This window comes from Lethenteron reissneri, chromosome 57 (genome assembly GCF_015708825.2).
Source record: "Lethenteron reissneri isolate LAM-NWPU_2019-01 chromosome 57, ASM1570882v1, whole genome shotgun sequence".
Classification (NCBI taxonomy): domain Eukaryota; kingdom Metazoa; phylum Chordata; class Hyperoartia; order Petromyzontiformes; family Petromyzontidae; genus Lethenteron; species Lethenteron reissneri.
In genome coordinates this window covers 72800-85237 of record NC_083835.1, presented here as the reverse complement: position 1 = coordinate 85237, position 12438 = coordinate 72800, and the positions used below count along the sequence as shown (strand labels likewise).

Below are 12438 nucleotides of genomic sequence, written 5' to 3'. Positions count from 1 at the left end.
AGCCCCTGCCTCGTGCCCCGTCCCTGCTGCAGGCTGCCAGAGGCGCAGCAGCATGTGGGCTCCTGCTTCATGAGCCTGCGCTCGCAGATGGAGACGCTCTACCTGGAGTACTGCGCCAATCACCCCTGGGCCGTCAAGGTTCTGCAGGACAACAGGTGTGTGTGAGACTCACAATAGTGTTTGGGTTAAGGCCACGTCATGGTCTGACCAGATCTGTGTCATCCGGAACCCTCCACTACCCAACACGGGCAAACAAATGAATTGTCACGTGGTGTACAAGCATTTAACATGTCAATTATTGTTATTTAGGCTCGGTGGTAAATTGCAGAGCAATCATTACAACCTAATAAGTCATCTGTGAATCATTGGCCCATATGAATTATCGTAAAATAAGAATTAATTTATTTGGAAATGCTACATTTTTTGTTAAATCTAATTGATTGTTACTTTCAGATCGTGATCCCTATTTAAGGAAGCTAGGTCGGGTGACATGGTGACTCCTGACTTCCAGTGCTGTTACACTGACTACTTTATAGACCTTCTGGCGATGCTCATTGTACTTTTCAGAGAAACTCTGTGGATATACTTTTTGAATTTGTTAGGATTCTAAATATTACAGGCAAGCTGAAACGATTATGGTTGGCACGTTAAACGCTTGTGTGTGCATGTCGTCAGGCTATAGTCATCATGGTTGTTCCTTGGATAAACTCGCCCCCGCCATAGCGTGGAATTGTTTACACATTGTGTTAGAATGATGACAACAACAACGATGACTACGGTTACGATGGTTACGTCGATGACGATTTTTAGCGATGATGGTGGCCGAGGGCGGTGATGGAGCGGCTGAAGTGGAGACGAAGCCCTCACTCTACACATGCGAGGTGTCAGTGGAGCCCTGCGGGGGTTGTGTGCTGTCGCCTTGAGCCACAGTTGTCTCAGCTGTGCACACGGGGTCTGCGTTTACACAAATGAATACATTAATACACACACAACACAACTGTTACAACTCCCGAGGTGGGGCGTGTTGATGGGAGTTTGGAGGGGGGTTCAAGGGGATTCCCACCTCTGCTGGAAATCAAGCGTCAGTTCACAAAGTGGACACTCGCCTGCTTGCCATGCTTGTAACTGTGAGTAGTGGTTAATACTGGATGATGGTGTGTAGTGTTGTGAGCCACTGGGATTTCGGAGGCATCACGGTGTCCTGCTGCCTGGTTAAGTGAAGTTCAATCCCTACACAGGCTCCCAATTCAATCCCGGATCAAAGTCAAGGATGCATTGGCCCCTGCATTCCTCTTCCCTTTCACTCTCCTAACCTCCACACTCACCTACTTCTCCCTTTCACATCCTCCTCTTCCATGCACCCTCTTATCTCTCCCCTTTACTTCCTCTCCATGCACTCTCTACCTCTCCCATCTCAAATCACTCTTCTCCCCTCAGCACACTATCCTACCTCTGGGATTTTTAAACATATCATTAGGTTAGCAACAATTAGTTTGTACTCTCCAGTTGCCTGCGTGAAATGTGGGCTAATTTTGCCCAAGCCTGGCCAGCTGGTTCAAAAACTGAAGAAACATCTCCCCCGTCATCTCACTCTACTCCCCTCTGTGCACTCTTGAATTTCCTCTGTATGCGACTGAAATCACAATAACCCAGCACTGCTAGTGGCCGTTTAAGGGAAGCAATTTCGCTTTGAAAACAGTTGCATTAAGTTATAAAATTTACTTTAAGTTTAACTTTGATAACCTACGTCATTTCTGCCACTAAGGAACGAATATAATTGCCAGTCGTCGCTAGTCTGGAGTCCCCCTGGCCGCGGTTGGACCCCCGTGGTTTCCCAGCCGTGTGAGTAGGGGCAGATGGAGGCTCGTATTTACAGAGAGGAGGAGTGCTGGGGAAGCCGCCTGTGTTGTTTATTTGGGCTGTGGGCTTCCAGTGTCATCTCGCCAGCTCTCGGTTTCACCGTAGCCGTCCAGACCAGACAGACCGCACGGCGAAACCGCACTGGTGGAGGCGGTGGTGGTGGTAAGCCCACGACTCTCCTCGCCGATGCCACCATCATGGTGCAGCCAGCTGTAGCCAGCTCATGAGTGCCTCGGGTGTACAGGAAAATCTCGTGTGTTGTTTGTTGTATTCTTGTCTGGATTACTGATGAGTATCAGGGGTATGCAATATAGCAAAGCTTAGTTTGCTGGTCTCTGGTTGTGTATCCGGCTGTGGCTACCGTGAGCATCGAGTCACACACAGCCTGTTGTGCAGTTGTCTCGCTGGCTGTGGTTCGCTGGGTCGCTAAGACGTCGGTGTAGTTAAGACGCTGCCAAGTCAGCCGGTTTAGTCGGTGTTGCCGAGGAGTTCTTGTAGTGAGCGCCGAGCCACCCAAAGTTTTCCCATTCCGAGTCGCCCGCCCGGTGGGCACTCCGCAGGATTAGTAGCTGCGTGCACGCCTGCATTTGCCGCTTGAAGCGACCCCCCTCCCCTTGCCAAGTAACGGACAGTACCTCGTTTTATGCTATTGCATTTGCCGTATTGGTGGCCCAGGTCACTCTTGCAAATGAGACTTATTGTGGTATTTTAAGCTCCCACCTGGTTAAATAAAATAAACTTAAACTACATATTGAGACTAAGAGTCAGAATAACCTACTTGGCGGATTATTAGGGTTCATTGTCAATTCATAACATTCACAGAGCCAAACAGAGCCACCTCTAAAATTTAGTCTTAAGTGTTAAGGCTTGAGACAGAGCCAGACCAAAGCTCCTTTAAGATTCTGAATCGGCTGCGTGGTGGAGGAGGAGAAGGCTGCAACATCATGCAGTGTCTGTGTGGGAGGCCTCGTTCGGCGAGCGAGGAAAGCGCAGAGGGGAGACGACGGCCCCCTGCCAGGTGAGAGAGACACGTGGACATTGAGGGACAGGACACAAGGACACAGAACATGTCGAGGAGATGCAGATACAGGCTTAGAGAGACACAGGGACATACAGACAGGAAGGAACACAGAGACTTGGAGACAAGCACACAAAGATGCAGATAGATGGGACACAAGAATACAATACATGATAAGAAGACGGATTGAAGCACGTGAGTACACAAACTTTAGACACAAATACAGACACGGTGAAATACTATTTTCAATAATGAATGGATGCATGCTCACTTGCCACCTTAGCCTTGATGGGCATTTTCTGTGGGAATACGAAACACGAGTCATTACTGCATTCTCATGGTTAGCACGTGTGCCATACGCGGCGCACACAGCAGTGCCTTGTGTTTTTATTGTCAGTTTTCGTGTCCGTGTTGGTCCTTTGTGACAACCCAGAAACCCTCATTGCTTCTGCACAAGCCACATAGCAGCAGCAAGAGCAGAGCGAGCATCAGCCCAAAGCATCACACCAGTTCAATGTGCTTACTTAACTCAAACACAAACTTCCTCATTGCACTGCTGGTGCCAGAGCTATTTGTGAGCTCCTGTTAAGGCCAGCGCAACAAAGGGAGTGTTGAGGCAACAACGCGGAGTTCTGACCTCCTGTGGCGCGTCGTGAACTGGGCGCAGGCAGGGCTTAATTTCAGCCGTGCCGCTCTGCGTCGGCTACTCACCACTGCTATCAATCACCCGTATATCTGTGTGTATGTGCTATGAAGAAGGGCCATTGCCCGAAACGTCACCTATTATACATGTTTCCTTTTAATGCACTGTTATTAATGAATGCGAGTTTGTTTTGTGTATGTGGATCTGGACACAGCTCGTCCGGTAATCAAGGCTACATTGGTTGAGTCATGTAGCCCACATACCTAGCCACCTCTTTCCCAAGCCGTTTCTGTTTAGCCAGATTGGAGGTGCTAAATGGGTGCTGTATGGGCTAAAGAAAAGATGGGCTCATCCAGTACAGGAAGACGTGGAGCGAAGTGGATTGGCCGACGACTGGTACCAGTGGTGTCAAGAGTGGCCTCTTTGGACGAGGCTCGTGAAGGACGCTACTGGGCAGAGGAGCGATGCTCAAAACAACGAGCGGAGCGCCGGGCGGCTAAAACGGATTAAGTTCGCACAGTGGGGAGCACATGTGGCGCATCTGCCAGTCATCTCACTCAGCCCATGGCACCTGGGTCTCTCCCGTGAACTCGTACCAGAGAGGCTTTGACACTTCACGTGGCCTCAGAGTGCATATAGCCTGATGCAAGCACTGTGGCAATGTCTTTGTCACTGTCAGCTGATGTTTTATGTTGGGAGCATGAGTGTGTTAGTAAGTGCACTGCGCTATGAAATTGGAAACCCAAGTTTGATTCCCGCTTATGGTCAACATCAGTTGTGAATATTTGAACCGGTCTTGGGCCTCTCTTAGGCCGACTTAGTGTTAAATGAGGACCTGGTGTGGTGTGTCAACATCAGCACTGGGGATAAAAAGGCGGCTGGGCGTGGTGCTGTTCACCCACCCCTTCGAGTGCCATGCCGGCCTTCATAGGTGCTCAAGAACAGCACTTTCCCCAACAATTTACTCGAGGCTATATGGGGAACCTTTGACTCTGTATCTGTATATATGTGTGCTTGTATATGTGCACGTGTGTCCGTGGGAATGTGTAGTATGTGCTTCGTACAAACGTGCCCGTGTGCATGTCGGGGCTTACCCCTCCCTGCCGTGGAACAGCTGCTGGCCTCGGGGCTCAATGGCACGTTGTTGTTGCTTTACAATGCTGCATTTGTCTCTCTGCCGCTGCCATTGGCTCCCAGAAAACTTGTCTGAAACGACACCGCACTTCCTCATCCACACCTGGCACGATTCGCCACAAACCCGTCGAGTAAAGACACCGTGGGGATGGAGCTGTGAAACCAGCTGATGTGCAGGTGCGAAGACGGAGTTTTGTGTTGCAGGACCGTGAGAGATGGTGAGGGCGTGGGGAAGCTTAAATTTAGTAGTGGATTGATTGTCGCCTATGATGTTGATGATCAGATAGGTTCCGCGTTGTTTACGCCGCACGCATTGTGGGTAAAACACCCCACGATTCTCGACGTGCTTGTTATGGGGCCTGTCGGTGTCATCATGATTGATCGGCTCGCATTCCAGTGCAGTGCGAGTGTGTTGGTGAAAGCGGCAGTAATTGAGAAGAGAGGTTCTTGACGTGGAGCAGCGAGGCAGGACAAATGGAATCGGGGGAAGATCTACGGCCTTGGTAAACAGTTGACGGAGAACCTCGGATCACTCGACTTTCATCAGTTTAAAAGCTGTGGCCTACATCCAGCTGTTGTACGACACACAATTATAATAATACAATGATCCCCATATAGCCTTAATACACTGTTGGGGCAAGTGCTGTTGGCAAACACCTATGAAGGCAGACACGACACACAAGAGGGGTCGTGGGTGGCCAGAACCCACCCCCAGCCACCCTTGTCTCTAGTGGCGATGTTTACATATTGCACCAGATACTCGTTTCAGGCTGAGTCAACCTAGGGGAGGCCCGGGACCGGTTAAGATATTCGCCACTGTTACTGGTCGTGAGCGGGAATCGAACTTGGGTCACCGGGTTCATCTTGCAGCACGCTAACCACTACACTACCGTTCCCCACACACACACATACGTGTTGGTAAAGTTGCCATGCCAGGGAGATGCTGTAAAGAGTTCATGGTAATGGTGATGTTTGTGGTGTTGATGGTGGTGGCAGTGATTAATCTCCTGTGGCATGGGGATGCTGGAGGAATTCATGATAGTGTAGTGACTGACTTGGAGATGTCACTTCTTGGATGCAATTCTTTCATTAAACACAGAGCACATTTTGTACAATACACACCCTACACTGTTACACACTCTCTGTCTCTCGCTTATACGCAACTCAACACTGGTTGCTTGCCGACAACACAACGCTAGCTGTCTGACACTGACGGCGCTGAACTAAGACAGCCAACTACGTCTAGCAGCGCAATATATCAGATGAGACGACAGCGACGAAGGCACTTGACGACAACGATGATGGTGACGATCTTCCCGTCCCGGCCACGCCCCCCTTCTGGAACCTACGAGCGGGCTCTCAACGTGTCCCTTCCGTAACATTTCCCCTAGGTCCCTCTCGGGTCTATCACGTGGCCTGCTGTCAGTCAGGGCTGCTAAAAGCTGCAGATCCCCTTCCCTGCCAGCAACCAGCGCTATGCTGCTTAGTGACCAATTCTATGTCACTTCAATAGTAATGATGAAGGCGGTGGCGATGGTGATGATGGTGATTTTAATGATGATGAATTTCCTGTGGCATGGAGATGTTGGGGCAGGTCATTATAATAATGATGAAGACGATGGCGACGGTGATGATGGTGATTTTAATGATGATAAATCTCATGTGGCAGGGAGATGCTGGGGGAGTTCATGGAGAGTAAGGGTGCGAACAGCCCTGGGATCCTGATGCTCACCACGAGCCTCAGCAAACCGTTTATGCGGCTCGACAGATACCCAACTCTCCTCAAGGAGCTGGAGCGGCACATCGAGGTGCTCTCCCCAATCCCTCCTTCCCTCCCTACCTCCCCAATTCCTCCCCAATCCCCTTCCCAATCGCTCCCTCCCTAATCCCTCCCAGCGACGTAGTCCTGTGTGTGACAGCTACAGTGTCCTAATATAGCACATACACAGACACCTGGGATCTAACAACTTGAATCATGAAATGATCTTGTGCCTAACTTTAGACATTTGCCAGTGACAACACAGAACAGCACCCACAGACACGAGATCTTACAAATTGAATAACACATAGACCAAACAGCTTTATCACAGATCATGAGTGACATCCACAGACAATATCCAGAGACAACACAACGCACACACGGATCACAACTACTATCAAGCATACACCCTATGTATAACATCTATAATCGTACTGAAAATGTAATTTCCGTATTGAGGGGGAGAGGCTGCCCTGGATAGGAGTAAGAGGTTGCCTCTGTCATTGCAGGACACTCACCCGGACAAGACGGACATCCAGATATCTATGACCGCGTTCAAGGGCCTCTCGGTGAGGGAACACACACTTGTGTGTGCGTGTGTGCATGTGTAGTGTGGAACCTACTCTGAGGGAAGGTAACGCGACACCTGCTCATTCTTTATTCATCTTCATACACCCCAGTGTTGAGCGCACACGACACTTCACGCACAACACCACGCGTGGTACACCTCAATCCCTACTAGCCGCCCCTACTCTCTCCTACACCACCCACACCTGCTCAGGACAAAGAAGAAGACCCCCGTGCGTTCCCGCACGCCGGCTTTTATTCCCCCAGCCAGACTCCGCCCACCCGCCAGGACCTGCCCGACAGCCAACCCGCAGCCCACACACAGACGCCTCCCCCCAGCCGCACGCGCGTCACTCAACCACCACACGTGCCTCTCACCAGCCGCGCGTGCGCCACCCCACCACACAAGCGCCTCCCACCAGCCGCGCGTGCACCACTACACTAACTCAACAACCCATGCCGGTGAGCTGCAAAATGAACAAAAAAACAACAATACCAACAGGAAAACGCAGCGAAAGTGTTCCATCCAAAAAAGGACAAGACACCCCATGGACCTGTGGCGCCGACCACACAGTCTAGCGCCACTGTCACACTCGTCATTCAAACATCACGCTCCGGGAGTGAGTTCTGGTGGCTGGCCCAACCCGTGAACAGGGGTCCATCTTGTCTGGGGCCAGAGAATGGCCCGGTTGATCCAGGAGACACGGCTCCTGCCGGGCCGGAGGGGGATGGTGGCCGCTCGCTCTCGCGACAAACTGATGGCAATTTTGTGATTTAAATTTAAGGTTCGCAGCTCTCTAACAAAAACCGACCTCAATCGCTGCAAATGTTTGTCGAAAGTGCGGCTGAAAACTATATCATCATCAAGATAAATTAGACAAGAGTCCCACTGCAGACCCGCCAAGACCAATTCCATTAGGCGCTGAAAGGTGGCTGGAGCAGAATGGAGCCCCATCGGGAGACAAAGTGAAACGAGCCTTGCGGTGTGCAGAAAGCGGTTTTCGGGTTTTGACTCCAAGGGTAACTGCCAAAACCTGATAATAAATCAAGGGTGGAGAAAAAACGCGCACCCGACAGGGCATCGAGCGAATCGTCCATTCGTGGAAGAGGGTAAGCGTCGGCCACCAAAATTTTATTTAACTTATGAAAATCAACGCCAAACCGAAGCGTACCATCGCGTTTTTTAACTAGCGCAATGGGCGCTCCCCAAGGGCTGGTTGAGGGAGAATATATCCGCCGCCAACATTTCGTGAACTGCCAGGCGGGTTTAACTGAATAGGGGGCGAATTCCCCGTTTCAATGTGGCGCTGCAGCAGAGACGTTCGACCAACATCAAATTTGCCCCTTGCTACAAACGTCACATCGTGCAGAAGTCGCCGAAGTTGCAACCGCTGATCAACAGTCAAGTCGGGATTTTCGAAGGACAACTTCTCAATCCACTTTGACCCGTCACCCTGAACAACTCCCCAACAACACCGGACACGGGTGCCTCCTGTCCCCCACACTGAGCGGCCATCGCATGTGCCATGACGGTACCGGCCTGTATCGTGATCGGTGTGTGCCCCGCATTAACTACTTGTAAAAAGGGCTCGCGATTGGCCGACACCACAGTTAAGGCCCCCACCAGGGAGAGCGACTTCCCTACCGCATTCAAGGGTGTCAATAAGACACCGTCCTCCGGGGCCGACAAGTGTAAATCTTTGCGAAGCCGCAGCGGCACAAGCATCTGAGTGCCCGGTGGTACCTTGACAGTTTTGGTAGCCAGTGCTTGAACAACGGCGTTCGCCGACCCCAGCCGAGTAGGGAACTGCAAAAATCGCAGTCGCCGGCCCGAAGGCATTTCAATACAGCCCTGATCCACTAGGATCTTAAGCGGCATCCTACTCAAAAAGTCCGTGCCCAACAAACAAGGCACGGTCAGAGTTCTTCCCCAATTTTCCCAGGCTACCCCCGTTCGCTGCTACACGTGCGTTCTCCACGGGGTCGAGACGACAGGGCGACGGCAATAACTGACAAAGCGCTTCGGAAATCATGGTGGCCGAAGCCAGAATCCACCAACAACCGCACCGGGACCCCCTGTTGTACGTAGCCGTCTACCGCCGACCATCCCGCCGTGGCACTTCACGCACAACACCACGCGTGGTCCACCTCAATCCCTACTAGCCGCCCCTACTCTCTCCGACACCACCCACACCTGCTCAGGACAAAGAAGAAGACCCCCGTGTGTTCCCGCACGCCGGCTTTTATTCCCCCAGCTAGACTCCGCCCACCTTCCAGGACCTGCCCGACAGCCAACCCGCAGCCCACACACAGACGCCTCCCCCCAGCCGCACGTGCGTCACTCAGTTACCACACGTGCCTCTCATCAACTGCGCGTGCACACTACAGGTCTATGTCCACCTTCTGCAACTGCCTCAGCAATGGTGGCGTTAGAGTTCCCATAGAAGGAAAATGTGCTTTGAATAGCGCTAGATTGGCAGCTGAAGTCTCACTTCGAAACAATTTAGCGGCATTATCTTTTCATCGGCTGCCGAAGCTACATGGAAGTTTAAGGTCTTCTCAGCCACATTTGTAACTTTTTATCTCTGTAATTGTAAAACACTGACCCCTTTACAGGAACACCGGTGCCGGATTGTTACATTCAGGCTGGCCTGCTTACGCCATCCTGAGTTCAACCAGCTGGATTGTGTGAGGAGCTCACAGATACTTGAAATGTTTGAATACAGTCCCAACAGTGAGCTCCGGCAGGCAAGGCTACGTTAGCTAGTCAACCAGCCCGCATGCCCAATGACCGCATGCCAAAGCAGGTTCTCTTTGGCCGGATAGAGGTGGTGGTGGTGATGGTGGTGGTCATCATCATGACCACCACCATATAGTTATATTGACGATGAGATTGTATTTGTGGTGGTGAGGGGTCTAAACTGGCGCCGCATGGGCTTGAATTGGAAATGGGTAGATGTGGAGCTGAGTGGACTTGCCGATGACTAGTACTGGCGGTGTCAAGATTGCCCCTATGTGAATCGCGTTCACAATGCCGGTGATTCCGACCGTCGGCGTTGTGACGCTGCCCGCGTTCTTCCTCCTCCTCCATGCAGGCGCAGTGCACAGACATGCGCAAGCGCAAGGAGCTGGAGCTGCAGATGGTTACGGAGACGATCCAGGGCTGGGAGGGGGAGGGGATCCGCTCGCTGGGCGGCGTCCTCTTCGTGTCCCACGCGCTCGTGCAGTGCGCCGGCAGCGACGTGAGCGAGCGAGTGTCTGTGTGTATGTAAGGGTGTGGTTGTGAAAGAGTGTTAGCATCTTCGGTGCTCGCTAACAGCACTTGCTCCAACAGTCTGTTAAGGCTATATGGGGGATCTTTGTCTTTGTAGATTGGGTGGATGGGTTGGAGGATGAGTGGGTGAGTGTATGAGCATTATATCAGCTTTTGTAGATGCTCGCTAACAGTACTCACCCAAATAGTCTGTGTAGGCAACATGAGGGTGTTTGTCGTGGTGTGAGCGAGTTTGATGCCTGCTCACGGCCAACACCAGAGACGATTATTGGAACCGGTCCTGGGCCTCCCCTAGTTTGGCTCATGAGTACCGGGTGTGGTGTGTAATCACCACCACGAGGAAGACAAAGATGGCCGGGTGGGGTGCTGGCCACCCACCCCCTATTGTGCTGTGCCGGCCTTCATATGTGCTTGCTAACCGCACTTTCCCCTGAAGTCTGTTAAAGCTATACGGAGTGTCTTTGTCTTTGTGATCAGTGTGCATATTAAGAGTGTACGTGTGTACACGTGTGCATGCGTATAGGAGCGGAGCGAGCGGTACCTCCTGCTCTTCCCCACTGTTCTCCTGATGCTGTCAGCAAGTCCTCGCATGAGCAGCTTCATTTACCAGGTGACACACGGGGACACATAGGACATGTGAGACATGGAGGCACTCGATACACGTGGGGATATGCGGGACACACGGGGACACATGGGGGTACGACGTGGGGTGAGTGAGCCACTCAACTAGTGGAGCGCTGAGTGAGTGAGCCGGTGAGTGAATGCAGACCCCATCGTGTGCGTGGGTGAGTGTATGGATGGATGGGTGAGTAAGTGGGTGAGTTAATGTATGAATGGGTTGGTGAGTTTGTGTGCGTGGGTGGTTGGGTGAGTGTGTTGATGGCTGGATGAGCATAAGAGTGGATGACTTAGTGAGTAAGCAGGTGAGTGGATCATTCAGTGAATGTGTGAGCTGCTGGTGAGTGAGTGTGTGAGTGAACCTCGTGGTCTATCCCCTTGTCCTGCAGGGCAAGTTGCCGCTCACGGGCATGACGGTCACGAAACTGGAGGACACAGAGATCGTGCGGAATGCATTTGAAATCACAGGTTTGAGCTTCGTGTTGGGAGCCTCACGTACACACATATACTATACAAATATATATTCGCAAACACATTCATATATGCAACAACAACTGGCATTCATTAAGTGACGGTCATGTCACCGTAGCACTTGTGCCAGAATAGGTGCACTTTGAGGCCATTTGAAATTTCGAAGGCTCGCTGGCAGGAGATCATGGAACACCCAGGTGCTATGGGTTTAATGACTGGCACATGCACTACCCGTGCTGCCCACTATGCCACCTTGCCATGTTCCAGCCGCCCAGCGCTCCACTCGATGTGAGCTTCACTCCTCTCCTCCACTGTTGTTGGAGGGTTACACACGTGCATATGTGTGTGTGTGTGTGTACTTAGGGAGCAAGTATACCAAATAAAGGACGACTATGTACATTACATACGTATGTTATGAATGTTTGTGTGTGTGCAGGGAGCATGATAGAAAGGATCGTGGTATCCTGCCAGAGCCCCCAGGACGCGCAACAGTGGATAGAGCATCTGCACCGGCAAACCAAGGGCCCCGCTGCAACATGCAGCACTCCCGGTGCCAAGACGGCGCCCTCGCACAATGTGAGGGGCACGGGGGCATGGGTAGAGTAGAGAGACTGGGATATGGGGACATGAGGATATGGGGATACGCGGAACACGGGGACATGTGTGAATCGATACACGGATACACAGGGGGACAGAGGCATGAGATTATAACATCGTAAACCCACAGAGACACATTAATATGGGAGATTAGACTAGAGACACCTGTTTGTCTGTCCCTGTGTCTCACCTTGTCTTCGTTTCACAGCTCCCATCACCACCCCCGTCCCACGCCTGTAAGACCTCAGATTCGGGGCCCAAATCTCCGGCGCTTAACCCTGGATACCACACCCTGCCGCTAGCCGGGGCCCACGGGGGCCACGGGGGCCACGGGGGCCACGGGGGGGGAGCCTTGTCGGCGGTGTCGCGGGCCCCTCTCGAGCCCCCCCGTCTCGCCAAGCCCTGGAGCCTCAGCTGCTTGAGGCCGGCGCCGCCATTGAGGCCCTCGGCAGCGCTAATCTACAAGGAGGTGAGCGCTAGGACAAACGGGAACAATA

General features: G+C 52.0%; 1 protein-coding gene across 10 annotated transcripts in view; it reads left to right on the top strand.

Annotated features, from left to right (window-relative positions):
• Nucleotides 1-12438, top strand: part of LOC133357145 (rho guanine nucleotide exchange factor 7-like) — a 74971-nt gene that overhangs the window by 35772 nt on the left and 26761 nt on the right. For all 10 annotated transcript variants that reach the window (XM_061574954.1, XM_061574950.1, XM_061574947.1 and 7 more), the window contains 8 exons: nt 33-155; nt 6325-6463; nt 6924-6983; nt 10077-10223; nt 10779-10865; nt 11263-11341; nt 11781-11920; nt 12150-12410. In XM_061574954.1, coding sequence (XP_061430938.1) covers nt 33-155; nt 6325-6463; nt 6924-6983; nt 10077-10223; nt 10779-10865; nt 11263-11341; nt 11781-11920; nt 12150-12410 — 1036 coding nt within the window. The remainder of the gene's footprint in view (nt 1-32; nt 156-6324; nt 6464-6923; nt 6984-10076; nt 10224-10778; nt 10866-11262; nt 11342-11780; nt 11921-12149; nt 12411-12438) is intronic.